This window comes from Haemaphysalis longicornis, unplaced genomic scaffold (assembly GCF_048455015.1).
Source record: "Haemaphysalis longicornis isolate Haplotype H1 unplaced genomic scaffold, Haemaphysalis longicornis Haplotype H1 scaffold_12, whole genome shotgun sequence".
NCBI lineage: Eukaryota > Metazoa > Arthropoda > Arachnida > Ixodida > Ixodidae > Haemaphysalis > Haemaphysalis longicornis.
In genome coordinates, this window is record NW_027526225.1 from 25588231 (window position 1) to 25609511 (window position 21281).

The 21281-nt window shown below is 47.9% G+C and overlaps 1 protein-coding gene across 1 annotated transcript in view; it reads left to right on the forward strand.

The window, feature by feature from the left end:
- Window positions 1-21281, forward strand: part of Hacd1 (3-hydroxyacyl-CoA dehydratase 1) — a 24350-nt gene continuing 3069 nt past the window's right edge. The window contains exons 1-6 of the mRNA XM_077693068.1: window positions 1-240; window positions 3913-4030; window positions 8375-8482; window positions 14369-14490; window positions 15463-15502; window positions 20709-20847. Coding sequence (XP_077549194.1) covers window positions 137-240; window positions 3913-4030; window positions 8375-8482; window positions 14369-14490; window positions 15463-15502; window positions 20709-20847 — 631 coding nt within the window. The 5' untranslated portion in view covers window positions 1-136. The remainder of the gene's footprint in view (window positions 241-3912; window positions 4031-8374; window positions 8483-14368; window positions 14491-15462; window positions 15503-20708; window positions 20848-21281) is intronic.

Genomic DNA, 21281 nt, shown 5'->3' on the forward strand with positions numbered 1-21281 from the left:
GCGCTACACTCGGCGACGGCGTGCCAATCAAGCCAAGCCAGACGCGAGCTGTGTGCAGGCGCCGGACTCGCAGTTTCGGAAGCGCGAAGTTAAATTTCTCGTGTTGGTTGTGTTAGGTTCCGCCGTCTGCACCGGCATGTCTCGACCATCGACGCAGAGCCCTACTTCGAAGCCTAAGCGCGGGCCTGGGGAAACCGGAAAGCTGTACTTGGCGGCGTACAACTTCTTCCAGTGTCTAGGGTGAGTGTCATTTCTTCCTCTGCCTGCCTGACGTCTCCGGCTTTATCGCACTCAAGGGGGAAAATGACCCGTGGAGAGTTTAACCTCATCCACTGCCCCCGGCGATATTCACTGTTCCGAACCCTCTACCGTCTTGTAATGCTGTGGCCGATTACCTGATATCTCGCGCAAATCATTCGGAAATATCGTACGATAGCTTGAATTTTCGTGATAGCTTTTGTTCCCTACGTTTATTCAGAAGTCATTCTGTAAACCATCAGTCACGAAGACGCCCCACTCTAACCATTCTGTTTTTAATTGGTACTTTTCGTCGTGCCATGCATGCGGCAATTTGTACACCGTTTTCCTTGTCGGCCAGCCTTGATCCAGTTATCCGTCTGCAATCGCAGATCCCGGCGACCTCCCATTACCCGGTGGCCTCCTCAGTTAATTTGATGTCAGTCCAACTTGATTGTTTAATGTGTGGTAGAAGCACTGCTGTGGTCCTCCGTGGTCGCGGCCGTGTCCCTCGCGAAACTTCCTCAATATACGAAGAGTCCGTCGAGTCGCCGCGACCTTGTCTACCTGTGAATTCCCACGAACGCCACTTTTGTCGCACCCTTAGTTTTTCTTTCGAGGAGGAAAAAAAGAACCCCGCTCATGATTTACTTCCTCGTGCGGAGTCGGACCTCGTGCGGAGTCTCAGCGCGTACGAGGTGGTGGCGGCGGTTTACTTGCATATTTCCTGCAGGTACCGCCTTTTCTCGCCATTTTTCCCCCTCCTCGCTGCTCGAGTAAGGTGTTGAAGAACTACAGCGAGTTCGTATTGCAGTGTTGAAACGGTTTTCGCGACGGGTTGAACTCACGCGAGCGGTATACTCTCTCTGAAAGCAGACGATCCAACTTCGGCGGGCTTTGAAGTACCTGGCGCTGCGTAGCCATTTTGTGGCACCGTGGGAATGCAAATTCGGTCAGCATCCCTTGCGGAAAATTTTCCGCGCATTAAAAGGAACGGCAGTAGTTAGTAATTTTCATTTTACCTGGAGAAGGGGAAGACTTTCGTAGAAGAGAACAGTGCATTCAGACGGCTTTCAGTGTGGACTTCACCCACTGAAGTTCTATTTTGCGGCAGAAAAAAAAGTAAAAAGAGAACCATTAGTGCAGTTGGTAGCGTGTAAAGCTTTGTTTTTTGCACCTTTTATCCTAATCCAAACATATGTGTTTCTGTTTGTGTCGTCTTGTGGTGTGTTATTACATGTTCAAGTCGTTGAATGGCACAGGCCGTTGCAGAGGATTAGAAGCCAAATAGAAAGATGGGGCATCCTTGATTTGGGGTTTGGGGCACTCTCCTCTGAATGGACGTGCCTGCAAAGTGTTCTAGAAAAAGTGGTGCTCTAAAAGCTCGTTAATTCGTACCGCAAGGGCTCGGACCAATGCAAGTGAAGAACTACAACAGTACAGTGCAATTAAAGAGTAGGGCATGTCAACAGTTTGATGCTTGAAGACGTCTCTGATTGCCGTCTACCTTTCCTCCATGAAGGCGACAGCCAGTGCTTTCTTGCTGTAGCAAGCGAATGTAGCAGGAAGAGGCCTTGTATTCGCCATCTGCAAGACTGAAAGATGGACGGGTGGCATTCAGTCCAGTCATGACTTCCGGCGGGAAGCGCAGAATAAGGACACACTGGACAGCACGCTTCTTTCTTTTCGCACTTTTTTCCAAGATGTGTCGCCGACTCGACCAACTTTCAGCTGTCCCGAGGGGACAGCCACACTGCTCTTCATCGTCGCTGGCAGTGACAGGTTGCGTGCCCCCAATCTGAGATGTCACATCCTCGTATCTCAGCACACCACACTCCCCTGCACATGTATCCACGTCGACTTAGTCCATAAAGAATACGTATTCTGAAGATCCACCGGGGGGGGGGGTTGGATGGGTTTTACGCCATTTCACCTTCTCTTTTCGTTTTCATTTGTAAGCAGTTCGTGCATTTCTCCGGCCGCTTACCTGGCGTCAAACCAAAGGCATAATGTTGTGTCATTCGCATTATGCAGCATTCGAATTAGTGTTCTTTTTTTTCGTGTCTAGCCTTTTATGGAGCTTGGCCATACCTAATTGTACAATTTGAATTGCCCGTTAATTCGAGTGATTGAACTTGGAATTAACGAGTTCTCACTGTAGGATTCGGTAGCGTCCTGGGTTGCCCTGCCGGGAAGCTGGGGCTGTTGGTTGATGAGAGAAGTGTCAAATTGGGATGCCGCATAGAGCAAAAGGAGGGAGCGATTGCATCGTGGGAGGCGCATCCGCAAGTTTCTGGAACGTCCAGCTGGGTTCTGGGAGATCCTTACGGAAGATATCGAGCGTTAACATATACGGTTGAACCTCAGTTAACATAATAGAAACTTGTTGTTGGGCTAGTTGGGTCATGTTTTCAAGTGGAAATTTGAGTGCAAAAATTCGACAAAGGCACAGAAAGACCAGACGGGACTAGCGCTAGTCCCGTCTGGTCTTTGTCGAATTTTTGCGTTCAAATTTCCACTTGAAAACTCGGTTAACATGTATGGTTAACATATACGATTGGAGGTCTCTTCAAGTGATACGCCCCCCCCCCCCCCCCCCCCCCTCGATGTATTATCACCACATTTGACACGTTACATGGGGCAAGAAAATGCAGTCACCATGTGTCGTGTTGGACACGTTAACGCTCACAAAAGCACAAAATTTTGTGAGCATTTTCGGGGTGCTGGGAGTTGAGTCAGTGTCTGTTCGTTATTTTTCTGATGCTAATGTTCCCTTGGCCGTTGTCTGGATTTTGTGTTCCAGCACCTGGTGGTTCGGAAGAAGAGATGCAATCAATGTTTCGTTGTAAAATTAACTACCGTATTTTCTGGTGTATAAGTCGCGTTTTTTTTTTCTGAAAATTTCGTTGTGCATCTTATCCACCGGTGCGACGTGTGTATGGAATAAATTTGATACGTGGCAGCCGCGCGTGGTCAGCACTGGAAAAGGTGCCTGTGTGCTGCGTGATGTCAGCGCACGTTATGAGACACAGCTCGACGGTCTGAATGAATGAATTATTTGTTAGCGAGTTGGAGGAAGCAGGCTTCGATGGTTTTGCCTAAACGCCGTCTGTAAGTACATGCCATCTGTGCGTATCAATAAACCATTTTTGAGAAGTTAGTTCTGTCTAGACTTTGGACGGCGGATGCACGTGTCTAGCACTGCTTACCGGGGGATGCGTTCAGAGGTGGCGGCTGCCACAACCATGTACTTTCGCCACACTTTCTAACAAACTGATCCTCTATGAGTTTACCTGATCAACAAATGCGTTTTGTACACCGGTGCATCTCATACACTGGTGTGACTTGTATTTGTATTTTTTTTTCTGGAAAAGCTGCTGTTTTGAGGGGGGTGCGACTTATACAAAAGTGCGACTTATAGACCAGAAAATGTGGTAATAGCAAACTAAGAGAGAAGCGGATCCTCCTAAAACCTGTCTTGAGTGTGCGGCTAGCTTCTGCATAAGTCGTGAACTACAAATGGTAGCAGTAATAACTAACAAGGGAGGGTGACTATTTGGTAATCGACAACACTGAGTGCTGCGTTGTCCCACGGACTGCCCCCAGTGGGCTTCAGTGAGTGTTGGTGACCTGTTGTACTAAGGTGGGCGCTCTTTTATTACGTGCACTGCGCAGATGGAGCTACATCCTGTTCTGCACGCTCCACTTCCTGTTCTACAAGCACACCTTCAAGGGTCTCTGGCCCGTGGTGGCCACTCCCACCAAGTTCTTCCAGACACTGGCACTCCTCGAGGTGAGAGCCCGCTCTCGGAGCACAGCCGCAAAAGCGTCAAAAGCCTGGAAATGATGCTGACTTTTGTCTCGTGGTTAAAGCCTGGCATTGGGGAGGGGGCACCTTTTCTGTTCTCTTGGCCATTTTTTCTTATTTCTCACAAGGAAAGGGCTTTCTCCCTCACACCATCCCCTTTCCCTACGTGCTTGCTGGTGCCAGCTGTATGACGGGGCCCATAAACAATGAGAGCTTGCTTCTGGGCTAGTTGGTACATTACTTCTTACAAAACACCAGCTGAAGTGGCTCAGTGGCCAAGGCGTTTGTGCTGCTGAGCTTGAGGACACGGGTTCGATTCCCGGCCGCAGCGGCCGCTTTCTGATGGAGGCGAAAAGCAAAAACGCCCATGTGTACGAGATTTCGGCGCACGTTAAAGGTCCCCAGGTGGTCAAAATTAATCCGGAGCCCTCCACTACGGCGCGCCTCATCGCCTGCGTTGCGTCGGCGCGTTAAAACCCTACAATCAATCAATCAACCAGTCAATCAACTTCTTATAAAACATTGCACTAAATTGACATTGACGAAGGCGAAGGAAGGTGGAACACAAGATGCACATGTACGAAAGCGCAACTATCAGCTGTCCTTTATTTTCAGCTCTGAGTGAGACCGCGGGAAAAAGAGGTGACGATAACAACTATCAATAATTGAACACAGATGGCGTTTTGTGGTTTTCAAAGTTTGTCTTTCTGTTTTTGTTTCCAATCTTTTCCGATGGGGTCGGAAAATAAAGGCTAGTTGATAGTTGGGCTTCGTATGTGTGCATCTTGCATTCCGCCGTCCTTTGTCTTCGTCAATGTCAATTTAGCGCAGTGTTTTATAAGAAGGGCCCATAAAGTCCACTGTGTGAATATTTTTACCACATTACAGGCGCTTGTTTTACAAACCGTGTGTATTATGTCCTGTTCAATAGGAGTGGAAATCAAAATTTTGGAGACTGGATAGTGCTAAACGGCATTTTGAACCAGTAAATCGTCACTGCAGTAGGAAGAGATAGACGTCATTATTGGTGACGAGGCAAGTTCGAGGCCTGTTAAGAGCTTAGGTTAACCCGCTGCAGTGGCTCAGTGGCTAAGGTGGTGTGCTGCTGAGCACGAGGTCGCGGGTTCGATTCCCGGCCGCGGCGGCCGCTTTTCTGATGGAGGCGAAAAGCAAAAACGCCCGTGTGTACGGGATTTCAGCGCACATTAAAGGTCCCCAGGTGGTCAAAATAATCCGGAGCTCTCCACTCCGGCGCACCTCATCGCCTGCGTTGCGTCGGCGTGTTAAACCCTACAATCAATCAATCAATCGAGACCTGAGGTTAAAGCATGGAAGCCAGGGGAAATGAGCTCTTGAATGAGGAGGGGCCTTCTGGGAGAAGGAACATGAGTGCTATGGGGGCATATAACCGGCTGGGTGGTAATGAAGTGCCAGCCAGTAAAGTGGTGACAAGTTGGTCGGTCCTAGCTGCTTTGTGATCAAATGCAGGAAGAAACTCTGTTCTGTCAAGGAGTTGTTCGAGGATAGGGAGGTAAGCAATGCCTTGAGGGCTATTTCTGCAGCTTGCAACTTAATCTGCTTTTCTTTGAAATAGGAAGAGCGTTTGGAATCTGGCCTTAGGCTGTTGTCTTCTGCGTAGATAGAGTGGAGGCCGCCAAGTCCCCATCAAGATTTTGGACAGCCCTGGTCACGGCCAGATTAAACAGCGTGGGTCCCAGGATGGAGCCTTGAGGCACGGAGTCCAACTAGGGAGTTTTAAGCTGAATGGGGCGAGCGTGAAGAAAATTCTGAATCTGCCTGGGTTCTTTTACTTCAGGTGTGGTTGCGCCAGTTGTGTGAAAAACGGTTACAAGATCCAGGGCAAGAATGAAGTGGATTGGTCGGCTATTGACGCGGGAAAGCGGCCCAAGGCTATCGGGGTGCATACATTAGCAGGGTGTCTAGCGACCGGGAAAACAGGGAAAAGTCAGGGAATTTTGCGCCACCGGGAAAAGTCAGGAAATTGTCAGGGAACTTTTCAATCAAGTAGTACCAGTCAGGGAAAACCATTTCGGGGCCTGTCCACAGTTTTAGAATAGGGAAAACCAGTGTTGCGGCCCCCCAAGAAGTTACCGAACGCAACACGTTCGCGCGCGACGAAAGCGTGAACCGCATGAAACGTTTGTTGGTTTTAATGCAAGTACACAGTACACAGGGCTGTACATATTCCAGCTAATGAATGAGCTGATTGTTTACCTTGCCCAATTGGTTTGCAGTGAGGGAGGCTGGCCAAAGATTGGAGGGATGGGCTTCGGAACAGTTTGAGATTGAGGTAGATTGCGAAGATGTTGCCACTTAACCCCGCCAGGGCCATCTGAAACTCTCGCTGGCTTATGGCTGCAGAATGTGTGAATGGCTGATCGGGGTCATCACTAGGCAAAGGAATGTGAATTCCTGGTCGAGGCAGGGGGGACGAGGGTAGAGATGATGTTGAGCGCTGCATCCGATTGTTCTTGTGTTAAAGTAAGAGTCGTCAGTTGGGGGATGCATTGTTTTTAGATGTGACGCTGAGAGCATCTCTTTTCGGCGGCCCGTTCCTTCCTGCGTGCGTCCGTCGTCGGCGTCCGCACTCTCCTCCGCTCACCCCCTCTCCTCTCCGATAGCGAACACTCTCTCGCGAGGGGCATTGGACTGGATTCAATTGGCTTGGCTTGGATTGGATTAAAGTGGATTGTGTTGGATTGTGTTGCGTCATAGCCGCGGCGAACGCACTGGCGCCGGCGCATGCCCAGGTGAGAGCGAACACTCTTTCTCAACATCTGCGGGTGTGCGGCCCGCTGCGGCGGTGGGTGTGCGGCCCGCTGCGCATGTGCAGTACTCTCTCTCTCTTTGTGGTCTCCTCTCCTTCGGGCACGCTGCGCATATAACCGGTGTGCCGCTCTCCGGCGGCCTTTCAGTCGACGGTTGCTCTCCACTTGCGCTTGAACCCCCCTCAGCGTCGCATCACACCAGGGTTCCTGCGAGGGGAGGTGGGTGTAATTTTTTCTTTGTAAGCTATGGTGTATTTTCCAGAGGGCCCAAAGGCCTTTCTTTTGGCCAAGTGTGGCACGGAGGGGAGTGATCGATGGCCTGGTGAAGCTTGGTCAAAGATTGAAGCCTGACAGAAGGGCAGTTCAGTTGAGTGAAGTTGAGAGTCGCTTCCAAAGATAGCTATGGTGATTGTGGGTCAAACAAACTCGGGAGTTACTTCAGTGGCTGATTTTATCGAGGAGCCGACTGAGTGGGCACAGGCTGGAGAATCGTGTCCCTAAAAAGAGCCCAGACAATTCTTCTGCGAATCTTTTCACCTCAAAAGGAAATGAGGATGGGAAAGTGGCGGAAGAGGTTCTAGTCCCCGAATGGGGCCAGGCGGGATCAGGTGTGGTGGCATCTGTGTAAGCCGTGGTTGAGGCCAATTTGTGTGCCGTGAAGGGTTCGTTACGGAGGTTAAAATTGGTAATCTCCAAGGTGTTGACCAGAGCGGCGCCTCCAAGTGATGCATTGCCCTGTTGAAGATGAAAGGTGGTGAACTTGCTTGCGATGGGACTTGAGGCGTCGGGCTTTTAATTCACATCAACTGTCTGAATTAGCTGGCCCGGAAAAGGGCTTCTAGCATGCAGAGGCAACAGTTAACGTGTGGCCCATAGGAAATGTGCGTGAGAGCTGTGACAAGAGGGTCACGGGAATTGTTGCGGAAGCTGCAGTGGTGGCTGCCAAGGCTGCATGGTGTTTTCTTGTTTTTAGTACTTTGCAAATAAACTGCGGCCCGATGTGCTTTCGCTAAATATTTTGGCTATGCTGTCCCGAACATTTGAGCCACATGTTGCACATCTGTTCACAAGTAAGTGGTAGATTTGTTTCGTGTTGGAACAAAAAGAAAGGAAAAGGGAGTGCAGTGTTGTGGAGTGCTCCTTTGTTGGTCCTTTTCCTCTTTGTCCCTACAGTGCAGGTAAGAAAAGAAGGTACTTAGCGTATTGGCTGCTAACAGCTTCACTGAAGAAGTAACGCACCATTGATCATAGCCCACATTATATATAGTAGCTTCCCTACTGGTGGAAGCGTCTTCTGCCACCAGCCTGTTGTCTTGAGAGATGTTGTCACAGCATCCTGCTTGTGGGTTGCACAGGTGACCCTGTACTTGTAGGGTGAGCTGGTTGTTGTCCCCACATTTGATCGCTCCTTGGCAAAGCAGCCCCACCACCGTGTTGACCTGCCTTGATGGTACTGTAGCGTCTCCTGCTCTTCCGCCTCCCTTGGAAAGAAGGAGGTTCCCCAAGGGTGACCACTGTGTCCCCTCCTGTTCCTTTGCAGGTGGTGCACTGTGTGATTGGCCTGGTGTCCAGCAGTGCGTTCCTCACCCTCATCCAGATCCTCTCCCGCCTCATGGTGGTCTGGGGAATCCTGGTGCCTGTGCCTGAGGTGGGTGCATGTTTCTCTCCTTTCTCTCTTTTCTCAAAGGGGAAACCAGTGTTGCTATCCACTAGGGAGAAGGGCCGAGTTGGCGCCACCGCAGTGTTACCTCTGCACGCCTGACAGGTGCAGAATGCACGTGGGTGGAACAGGTGCGCGACACCAGCCACGGAGGACTCCGATTTTGCAGTTTTGGCCCTCAGTGGTCTTTGGGAAAAAAAAAGGAGCAGAGGGAACCTAAAACACCAAAAACATCTTTGCACTCTCATGAACCACTCTTGTTAATTTGTTTCTTTTTGTTTTGTTTTTTTTCCTTTTTTCAAGACTTATAAAAACAGATTTATAACACAGCTAAGTGTTGCACATTGCAGCATGCAATGTCACCTCAATTTGAATGATTGCCATATCGGAGTAAATGCCAGTGTTAATGCACACAGCTTTGAATTAACCTACCGTAAAGTTCTGACAGAGCACCTCACCCTGAAACATAATATTCCATTTACCAAAGGATGCCAAATGTTGCCCACCCCCTAAAACAGATGGCTTTTGTGCTGAAGAGTAAACAAAATAAGCGCAAATCATCTATTCATGTGTTGAAGCGGTCACTTATTTATCCTTCCGCACTTGACTGAAATTTTGTCCCTCTCGCGTATTTTATTAATATCTCCGCAGTTCTGGTTAGCGGTGCGGCCACTTTTTTGTAGTTTTTCGCACCTGACGCTAAAGTTTGCCGCCCATCGCATATTTTTCACTCGATATATCTGTACTTTGGGTGGGCGTTCTGTCGGAACTTGACGGCAGAGAATCGAAGGAGGGGTTGGCATGGGTTGACAGACGGTGCAATTGCGCAAGGTGATGGACATGAACTTGTGTGATGACCTGACATCGGTAAAAGGACATCCATGCTGGCGAAATGAGCTACTTCTGGTTTGACTCCAAGACAGTGGTCCAGGCAAAGTAACAAATGGCTGCAATATGAAAATGCTGCGAAATGAAAAACCAGCGACCATTGCATTAATGATACAATGTGGTAACGTTGGGGCCAACCCGCTGCGGTGGCTCAGTGGCTAAGGCGTTGTGCTGCTGAGCACGGGGACGCGGGTTCGATTCCCGGCCGCGGCGGTCACTTTTCTGATGGAGGCGAAAAGCGAACACACTCGTGTGTACGAGATTTCGGCGCACGTTAAAGATCCCTAGGTGGTCAAAATTAATCCGGAGCCCTCCACTACGGCGCGCCTCGTCGCCTGCGTTGCGTCGGCGCGTTAAACCCCACAATCAATCAATTAGACAGGGGCCAAAGGCGGCATTAACAGCGTTAAGTCTGATTTTGGCTGGCCCCCCACATGTCAGGAATCGTATTTGAAGGAGATAGGCAGAACTGACTATGTATCTGCCCCTGTAACCACGAAGCCTCTCTCAGTTGGTTTTGGTTCAGGAAGAATGTAGTGAGGCAGGATGCAGTTGCAACTTACAGGCTGTCTCTTTATAGTCTCTCGTGCATATTCTCGTTCCCCCCCCCCCCCCCCCCCCCTTTTTTTTGCTCTTTTGTTGGCAGCAAATGACAGTGATGTGATTGCTGTGCCAGTCAGGTCAAGGGACAAATCCTGCTACGTTTAAAATTCAGCTGATCCCAGATTTATTGAACTCCAAGGGGATAGTGTGATAGTTTGATATATCGATAATTTAAACTACGGAATGTGCCTACCTGGAGCTTATCTGAAAAGTGTGCCCATCACTGAGAGCTCTCTGAGATCGTGACAGGCAATAGCTTACAGATTTGTTCCTCAAAGCATGGGAAATGCGAAAAAGTGTGATAACCACTGCACTTTATTTTGCATGATAAAAGCTCCTTTTTCTGTGCCACGAAGTTCATTAGGCTGTCTTTAAACGCGCTGACACCATCCCAATGTCAGCATAGGTGATGCAGGCAGAGTTTCATACTGACATACAGTAGAGGGCAATGTGGCACCCTTTTCGAAGCGAGCTGTGCTTTAGCGAGTGTGCTGTCACATACCAGGTAGGAGCGTTCCATTGTCCTTGGCATGGCTCTTGGAACTGTCTGAAAAGTTATCTTTGGCTGCAAAAAAGCAACATTGTTGTAAAAGATTATTTAAAGTTGCTTTGCAAATAGAATAGTGGAGAGCAGCGAGAGATTTATTTGCCAGGGAATTTGTAGTATAGCTCCATGTAAGACAACCAAGACAGGAGGTGTTTTTCTTTTTTTGTGATTTTGGCTTCAGGAGTGAAAAGTTAAGCCATGTGGCTAGCCAAGCCAAGTAGGGGAGGAACACTTCGAGCTGCCATGGTGGTGCCCAAGATGGCATGTGATCGCAGCAACAGGTTTCCCTCTAAGTATATGAAACTCTATGGATGCAGGAACACGCACTGACCCACTCGAGAATGGCCAAGCTGCACTGCCGCTGCTTGTATGTCAGCTTTGTTTAGCAGTATCGTGCTGGGAAGTGCTGCGGGGAATTCCCAAAGGCCTCTGCAACTGACGCCCGGTTTTCTCTGGCCTCCACCTGTGGAACGATGCCTGCCTTTGCTGCTGAATCACGATTCTTCCGCTCTCTTTTTTCTATGTCCGTGGCTCCAAATTGTGGGACAGGGTGCCGCAGTCAAATGAAACTCGCGCATCGTGGCCTCTCCCCGCGCTAGCAGAGCCACCACTCAAGTCCGTATGAAACAGTGCAAATTGCGGGATAGAGTAAGGAAATGGAGTGTTTATTTGGTTAGAAAGGATGAAAGATGTAGGCAAAGGCAGGGGTGGAACAGCTGCACCATTTACGCCACTGAGCACCAAATCGTCCTCGTTACGACAAACTCGTTCATCAGCGCCGTCTTGCGCCGCAGTGTCTGAATTGAGCCGCAAGATACGACCGCCATGATGCCCCGTGCCCGAAAACGTGGCTGAAACATCATGTTTTCAAAGCCTCATGAAGGCTAAGGTTACGGTTTCAGTTTCATCAAGGCTATGGACGGCTATGAAAGCTGGCTTTGGCTTAGCCGTAAGGCCGCAGGACCTTCTCTTTGCATTTTTGTTTCACATTTGTGCAATTTCGTTTGCCGGTGCCGGCCGCTGCGCCACAATCAACGAAAAACGACTGAAAGTAAAATGTTTTGTGGCTTATCACAAACGGATAGGATAATATTCGCATGAAAGGTTGTCGTTTATTGGAGAGAAATTTAGTCACCCATTTTTGACGATCCTGGCTTTGCTTCCCACATCTTTTGGTAACGGCGTGTATTAAACGGACAGGTTCCTGGGCACTTTGCCCTCGCTTGTTTATTCAGTTCGCTTTTGTTGTTGCGAGGCAATTGCTCGTTTTCGCCTGTAAACTTTGGGGTTAGCTTTGCTTTATGGGGGATGGTCCAACATAATGCGTGCCTGCAAACACGCTCTAGTTACGTAGTCTGCGTCGTATATTCATCGACTTTCACATCCCTGTGAGGTGTGAAGACAAAACTATGTTCAGCATCGGGCGCTCTAAAACCGCCGTTCGATGGAAAAAATGCAAGCAAACACCTTGTTTTATGGAATGCCACCATGAGTTCGCCTAAACACTGCCGTTTACTGGACGCGAAGCAAGGCCTCTTATCTGATCCCCTTTGGCTCTGCGTGTGAGGTTTGACCTTTGAACAGCGTTGATGAGGTGTGCTTGGTAGGGCCAAAGGTAGCTAATGCCACATGTTGTAAACCTCCAGATATCTTACAAGAACTGCATTCGTGGGTCGGAGTGGGTTCTAGTGCACGGTGGAACGCCTGAATAGTAGATAGGTAAAATGTAACTCTAATAGGGCAGGCACAGCGGCCTGTAGGGAGGTTAGGGAGGCACCGTAATGCTGTGAAATGGTGTTACATGTGCTCCAAACTGTACTTCTCGCTGCTCCAGACCTGCTCCAAAAGGCCTTCCTGGCTGCTCCGAGCCTGCTACGAAAATCACTTTTGCCTGCTCCCAGGACTGCTCCCAAACCAATGTACCCTGTTCCACTCCTGCGAAGGTTTTCTAAGTGCATCCATGCACATGAGCAGTTGAAAGTAGTATAGTACTACTAATGCATAATTACTTGCAAACAGAGGTAATGTTAGCAGTAACGAAAGGTACTATCTCAAAAAGTGTGCAATTCCTTTTTCCAGGAGCAGTACGGACAGGGCACTTACGAACGAAGTTCCTTACCGTGCATATAGAGGAATTGATTATCTTCCCTATCTTGAGGCTGGCAGCGTGCTGAATGTATGGTGATAGTGCAACTGCTTTGTCCTTGCAGCTTTCTGGCGAGGGCTGAGTATACAAACCAGTGAAAACATGCTACACAAACAGGAGAAACAAAGGCACAAGCGCAGTCACTCTTTCTTTCCTCCGTGTAACGTTTTTTCACTGGTTTGTTTATTCAGTACTTGTGTACCAGTGGGCCCAGACTTCCACATTACTGAGTTACTATTTCTTCCAAATTTCCTCATGTGCTAGTGTTCCACATATCACTCATCGCATCACTTTATTTCCTTATTAAAGGAGCCATGAAGACAAAAAATACAAGTTTGTTTTATTCAAAAGATTTCTCGTTCTATAGTGCCCCCAGCGCTTGTCCAGAAACAAACGACGCTTTATTCAGTGCGAAATTAATCAATTTAAGCTAAAATTCTCTCACCAAAACGTGCGTTTGAATGACGTTTGCAATGACATCATAAGAACAGGTCTTGCAGCTAAACTTGGTCCGGAGCGGAGACTTGCTTACTGTTAGTCAACCTAGATGGCGCCACCGCACTGTGGCAAGCCGTTTTGTGCCTTTGGTTTGTTTGTGACCATATTTAAACCTGGCCTGTTTTTGTTCTTGAAGAAAATAATCGCTTCATGAAACATGGTGCTTGCCCGACAAATGTGGTCACGCAAGACACCATCGCTTGCGTCAGTCAGCCAGTGTTGTCTGAGACAACCCCAAAGCCCTGCAGTGCTGTGCAGCTAAACTAAGCATAGTGCGCGCAGTACCAACAGCAGTATGCATCGGTACTTCTATGTTTACATGTGCTTTCGTAACTTCCATCACCATTTGTCCCACCATTCTTTCTGCTGTAAAATGAATCTGCATTACATTTAAGTACAAATAGCTCGTTCGGCAAGCTTATAAGCCCTGCCTAATTTGCGTTTGCTTTTGCCGGCCTCTGCCAATCGCAGAGCTAGCTGGTATGATATCGTAGGTTCTGTTGCGAGAAATGAGCTAGTGGGTCGCATGGCCATTCCCTTTTTTCCTAATTATGTAGCTTATTTGAGCGAAGTTTACGTCAAAAGTGGTGTCAGTATGATTCTAACGAGGCAGTCTTTTGAATGAACCGAACTTTCATTTGCATGGCCCCTTTAAAACCCAGTGCGGGGGTATTACATAAGGGGTGGGTTAATAAGATAAAAACTGTGTTATTGCCACAAGTTTCTCGTTATGAAAAATAAAGTGGACAGTGGGCCGAAAAATGTTGATGGGCAGGAAATGGCGACGATGTCGTGAGGAAGGTAATTGTAGTCCGTATAAAGGAGGAGATGGAAAAAGTGGTTGGTTTAACACACAGAGTGGATGACCAGTGCAGTGAGGTATGTGGGCTGGTGGAATAATGCAGGGATGACGGAGTAGGCTGTGGAAAAAGATAACTTGCTATGCTTCCGAGAAGCTGATCGGACAGCCCGCTGGAGACTGGCCTGCACTGTGTGTGTGTGAGAGTGCCTTTTGTCGCTGCTCTAGAAAGCTTCTCTTGCCTCTTCAAAATGGCTTGGGCCAGTCGCATTACCAGAATGACCACGACTGCATTTTGTAGCGGTCGCGACAATGCCTTGTGCGATACTTTTTGCGTGGTGCGAAAACAAAAGGAACGCCTCAGCTCTTCTTCTTCCATGGCCTCCCTTGCAGTCACAGGACCAGATGGGCATTGTGATGCTGCTGGTGGCGTGGTGCTTGGCGGAGATCACGCGCTACGCCTTCTACGGCACCAGCCTCTACAACTCCTGCCCATACCTGCTCGTCTGGTGCAGGTGAGCGAGAACGGCAGAACGCTCTATTTCCACTGTGCCGTAGAGCTCTAGCGTGCTCTTTAAAATGCCATTTATCATAAAATATTGTGCGTTTTGATGAGGAAATTTGCAGACTGGTAGAGAAGTGGCCGTGAATGCCGAAAATGCCATTTTTCGGAAAATGATTTTTTGACCGTTTTGTGGCCCCAAAGACCCATCTGCCTCCCTTTAGGCGGGTCTTAAAACAGCTTCATTCAATTTTTAAGTAAACTCTGTGAAACTTGTTAGTCTTGCTGCTTTTTATTCCCCAATGATTTCAAATATGCCATTATTTTTGCAGTCAGTCAATTAGTTACCGAGACAATAAGTGATAATTAGTCATTTTCGGAGGAACAATAGACCAAACATTTGGTAGTCACAGAACTGTAATCTTTATATTTTCCAGTACGATGAACCGTGGTGAGTGCAATAAGAGAATGGGTTTTCTGATGCACCGCTTCGAAATAACTTTACAGCTCAATAGCCTTTGGTGGCACCAGTGGCAAGGAACCATTTTCAGTGCCCATTTCAGACACCAAAGTTTAATGAGCTATAAAATTAGTTCCTAGCAGTTCATCAAAAAACCGATTCTCTTATCGCACTCACCAGAGTTCATAGTATTTGGAAATATAAAGTTTACGGTTTCAGGAACAACACTGTTTTGTCTATTGTTCCTCCAAAAATGCCTGATTATCTCTAATCATCTTGGTAACTAATTGACTTGCTCAAAAGATAGTGGCGTATTTGAAATCAGTGGGAAAAAAGCATCAGGGCTAACAAGTTTCACAGAGTTTACTTCAAAATTCGAAGAAATTGTTTCAAGAGCCACCAGCCCCCTTAATTAAGGCTTGTTGAAGATGCAGGGCCACGCTGCCATACCACACGTTGCCGTAGAGGAGACTGTGCTTTCTCAGGTCCTGCTGACAGTGTGGCGGTGTCTGTTGTGTGGCGCAGGTACTCCTTCTTCCTGGTGCTTTACCCAACAGGCGTGTCGGTGAGTGTACTTCGGACACGCGTGCTTACACGCGTGTGAGATGCTCTTCCTGTCACACAAACGCGACATTTCATTCCAAGACCGACACTTTTGGCGTTATGCAAAACGTTAACCCTTTCGGCCCTGGTAGTGCCAATTGACGCCATCATATAAAAGTTCCTCTACTGCACAGAGAACGAAACCAAAACTGCTAGTTTTCTTCAATGATACCTATTGGGATAGAGATCACTGTTGTTTCTTTTTAGTGGAGCTGCATGCTACAAGGAAGCACCTCCAGGCTCCAGTGAAGACGAAATCATGACATGGAGGCTGAAAAAAAAATGGCGGTCTGAGTTTTCTTCCCAAGCTTGTAAATCTATCAATACGCGCACTGCGAAGTTGATTTTTTGTTTGTTGGTTCATGTATTCCGAACATTTAGGAAAATATGCGAAAGTGATGTCTCTGCTCAAAATAAAATTTTGAATTGCCAGATGTCCTAATTAATTGCCTCGTTAACAATTGTTTCTTGCACTTCTAGCTCTATTTTCTGTTTGGGGGCTTATGGGATCTAAAAATTTAGTAAAACATAGAAAACATTGTTTTATTTGAAAGAAAAAAAAATTGCGGCTAAAAGGGTTAAATATGCTGATATGCTGTTGTCGGCAAATGTGTGGTTCGCCTCTAAGCCAACCTAAAAGATAACAAGCCAGTTTTGTTTACGAAAAGAATAGGCAGAATTGAGCTGAGAGAACATTTTACAATGAAAAGGAAAGAAAAGTGGTCTTGGAAAAAACTATTGGTGTTGCCAGGGCTCGAGCATAGGGCGCTCGTTCCAAAACCCACGATTGTAACCTAACCTAACAGAAGAGCTCGTCCAGCGCTTGCATAGAAGAATAGAGAAAAATTAAAGCCCTTTACTCAGCGTGAAAGCTGTCGGAAGTGCAGAGCAGTGATTCGCCATAATGGGCTGCAGCGCCGTGATCCGCTCACTGCTGCCACCCAGTGCATTTCAAATTTCCCGCCTTCGCAGTGCTCGTGCCTGATACTGCGCCAGCGGGAGTTCTGTTTTTTTTTGTGCTTGCTTTAATTTTGTATGCTGGAACCTTTCTGCAGAATTTAGAATGCGCCATTTCTTTCATGCGCGGCCACTTTTTTTGCTTGCTATCGTAAAAACCAACCCAATGAGCGTCCCTAACTAATTGAACGTGGGGGCTGCCGGTTATCTGCACAGATTCTGCCTGAAATGAACCTGCAGTTTTCTTGGCGCTAAACAACGGGGAGATGTATGACAAGCGCCAGCGGTTCACGAGGCTCGAACGGTTATGACTCTTTTAACCGGGTAGTTTTCGAGGCCTCAGCATGACTACCTGACGTCGGTACACCAGGCTCTACATGGGTCCATTATCTCGCTGCGCGCCGCCTGATTGCGGCAGTCGCATCGACCGTTAGCGAGCTAAGACAAGGCGAGCGTGTAAAGTGCTCTACACTTCCTCCATTTGGAGCATGTTGAGGAACCTGCTTTTCTTCACAGCAGGGGCTTTGTTCCAACATGTTGTCCTGATGTTTTATTTTTAGTTTTCGGTAACATTTCCCTATCTAGCTCTGGTACCACCTGAATACTTGACTGCCCAAGTTGCCTTTCTCTTTTGCAGCCATGTTTTCGAAACTCATATGCACTAACGAACACAATCGTACTTGAAAACATTTGATTGGCAGTCAGTTTTCACTACTATTTGTATTCAGTTTGCAGTCCCAAATGTGATAGTAGTACAAATTTGCTCACCTCTATGAAAATTCCAATGTGTTGGGAAGCCCGGTGCAGTGTGTTGTTTTTCAGCCTTTCACTCCCAAAAGGTGTTTTCTTGCAGCAAGCTAAAGCTGCAAGCGTGGTTGACCCCTCGCAAAAGTCATCTGACTTGTGGCCCATGGAAAGCCCACAAACTGTCATCTCAGTCAGGCGATGCATCGCTGTTAGCACCTAGTATTAAGCATTCACTTAATACTAGGGCCCAACATTATTTGTAAGGGTAGTTCTAAGCATTGGAATGGGCACTGTTGTATCTGATTGCAAGCCAACACAAGAAATACTATTGTATCTGATGCATTGACATAAGAGAGGGATGCAAATGCTACCTTGTACCGATGCAAAACAGCTGTTATTCCTCTGATATTCTAATGATGATGGTAGAAATGAAGCCACCTTAACACTGTGCACCACCTGTGGCAGAAACATGAACTAAGTTACTCATCACAGCAGGCCCCAAACCGGCAAATATTTCCGACCACAAAGGGTCGGCAGTCAATCGGGGCAGTAGTTTGTAAGTTCTGTGGAACCTTAGAAACAACTCTGAGGCTGGTGCATGGCTCTGTTGGTGGCTTTCCCCCCCTCCTTACTCCCTAACAGACAGAGGTGCAGTATGCTTGATGCAACCTCTTCTGTGCATTGTGGCCCAATTGAACTAACCATGTTGCAGCGTGCCTGTCTGTCAGTCGTTCCGCAAAGTGCTACAAGATGAGCAACCTTTTTTTTTTTTTCATTACTTGTGGCATTGCTGCGCTGCTGCTAGTATTTCTTGTGTTGGCATTTTTCAAACATTGAAGGAAACTTGAGGAGCAGTGATGCCGGGAACTGTATTTTAAGTGGGGGTGCTGAAGCAAACATTAACAGAAAAAGCTGTTCAGGCCACGCTTTGTCCGTTCGTGGCGCCAAGAAAACCTCGAAGCCTCAAGAAAAAAATGTGCTTAGGGAGGTATTGGGAATCAAACCCAGGACATTTATGCCGTGAAACTGGCACCCTGACCACTGGGCCACCCCAAAGGCCCAAGCGGTACGGGGTTAGCAGCAGCAGGGAAGAATAACATGGGCCGGTAATTGGAAAGAAAAAAAAAACAAAACAAAAGAACACCCTCTTCTTGTGGCCCAAATTGAACTTGGGTCCCTTGCGTTATGAAACCCGTGTCTGTCGAATTGAGCTACGATCGCATTCCGGGCTCCCAGCATTATTTCCATTTGGCTCGTAGCACGGGCATCAGCTTTGGACTTGGCCGCGAATTCTGGCCCGTGCTAGCGCCCTACTCTTAGGGAGAGATGTGAAGGCCTGCAGACAAAAGAACCCGGGCCGGCCAGTCATGGAGAACCTTCAGCGGCAAGTTCGGTAATCCATGTGAGATTCAACAGCTGGGTCTCCAATAAAGGGAGAGGGGCTGCCAGCTCTGCTGTTTCAGATATTAAAGTCCGAGTTTTGCTCGAGAGAAAAAACCCGACATTTCCGTCTGACCATGTGAGGAAATAGCTTTTGTTACACACTTCGTCTTCTACTGTAACTAGTAATAATAACAGAGAACGGTACCAGCCCTGTCTGCCGCTTCAGTAGCAGGGCTAGGGTAGGCAGGTTCCATCATGCCTTCTGAGTGAAAAGAGTGTGCAGGTGTTTTGTCAGATTGGGCTGGTGTCGCATAGCTCTCGCTATTGGCCCGTCATCATTCAGTGGCGCCTTCCAAAGGCAGCTGCCTGCAAGAGCCTGAAGGCCACTGAGTGCGTTTCCTTTTGAGGTGGTTGTACTAAATTAACGTGCTTATTTATGGTTTGTTTATGACTTGCTTATGACATGCTTATTTATGACTTGTTCATAAATCGGGGAACACGGAGCACAGCTTTATCTTGTCTTTTGTTTTGTGGTTCCCTATGCCAGGGAGTGTCCATAAACAATGCTGTCCAATCGAAAAAGTGAAATTTCCCCTCTCTGCAGCATCATTCTCAGTAGAGGGAGACATCTTGGGCGCACTACAACACTGCATGCCCACAGCAAGCCCACGTACAATGCTTTTGCCGGTTTGACATGGCGTGGAAAATAGGTGGAAGAATGGGGGTCCTACAGAGACATGGAGAAAAGGGTAGAAAGGGGTAACCCAATGCAACAATTGCGATAATTATAAGTGCCGTTGGAATCCTTTGCTGTCCGCCACACACACTAAGCCTCAAGGTGCCTGCCGGGCACACATATTTGCCGCCAAAGCACACATGCTGGTGGCTGTGTTTATCTAAAGCCGTTCATGTGGCTTCTACGTTGACGCACCGCATTTCTTGTCCACTTTCGAGAGGTGATTGGTCATCTATCACAGGAATGTCCGACTGCCACTTCTGGGTGTAACGTCCGCTCGGTCGCCCCTTTTGATGCATGTGCACACACGAAGTACTGCTCATACCGACAAAGCTCAGCGTTCCCCTTTCAGCCTGTACGGTAGCGTATCCCGCTTGCCGCTTCTACTTTCCGACAAGCCCTTGCTTCACCCGCCGTAGCATGACGAGTCAGTCTCCTTGGCTGACTTGGAGCCGCGCTCTCCCTCTGCTGCTTTGTCCCGCAGGGATAACGACACCGCCCGGTATTAAACTGCGTCACATCGTGAAGCTTAGCAACACCAAGTAGATACTCGCTACAAGGATGAAACTGCCCACGGAGATTGACAAACGGCTCCCGTTTCTCAAGCGCAATAAAAGTTGCTGCCAAGCACACCAGCATCGGAATGTCAGTTCGACAATCCGTGGTTTTGCGAGTGTTGCCAATGTAAAATCGGCTACTTGTATCACATCATGGAAGCAGTCAAATTTATAGAAACTTGTAGAGCTAAAGTTGAGCAAAAAAAAAAAACTGTGGTTGATTCCTGTGTCATAGGAATCGATAAAACACGAAAGTGAAGCGTGCAGCGAAATCTGCAGCTGAGCATGATTTGCGGGTCGGCGGCTCTCTTGTGGGTGTGCTTGGCGAGCGACGTCCTGCTGGCGGGTCGCTTCGGCAAAGGTGTACTGGCATCATTTCTGTGACGGATATGACGTCAGCGAAATCTTGGTGTATCCCGCCATAAAACACTTTCGTGTTAAAATATAAAACCTGAAAACGAACAACTCTAGTATACCACGTACTCCTTAGTACTAAAGGTTGCTTCCCCGCCAGAAGACCCTGCGTGCAGGGGTGCACCCTTTACAGGCTGCTTGTTCTGTTGTACTGGCATCACTTCCGTGACGGATATGACGTCAGTGAAATCTTTGTGTATCTGGGTATAAAACACTTCCGTGTTAAAATGTCAATGGGGCAGGGAGTAGGGTGGGGCCTAGCCCGCACACAAAAGTACCTGGGGATGCTGGGCCCCCCCCCCCCCCGGTTCGGGCATCCCTGTTGAGGAGGCAGTTGAGAGAGACTGACCCCCCTTGGTCTCCTCGCATTGCAGGGGGAGATTGTGACCATGCTGGCTGCGCTGCCGTACATCCGGAAGCGCAACCTCTTCTCCTACCAGCTGCCCAACGCGCTCAACTTCTCCTTTGACTACTACACCGTGGTCATCCTCATCATTGCCTCCTACGCACCCTGTGAGTCCCTCCCTGCCTCTGTCACGTTACCCGATGGTTTGGGGGCCTCAACACATTGTGCGCTGTACTCCGCAACAAGTTAAAGGGGAACACTGGTCTTAAAACAACTTCTTTTAATTTTCAAGTAAACTTTGTGAAACCTGTCAGACTTGCTGCTTTTTCCCCGCTGATTTCAGATACGCCATTATTTTTTTAGCTGGTCAATTAGTTCTCAAGATAATTAGAGATAATTAGTCATTTTTGGAGGAACAATGGGCAAAAGTTGGTCATGAAACTAATTTTTAGTATTTTGCAATACTATGAACCCTGGTGAATGCAATAACACAAGCAGCTTTTTGGTGCATCGCTTAGAACTAATTTTACAGCTCATTGAACTTTGCTGGCACCAGTGGCAAGGAACCATTTCGAATGCCCATTTCGAACACTAAGGTTTA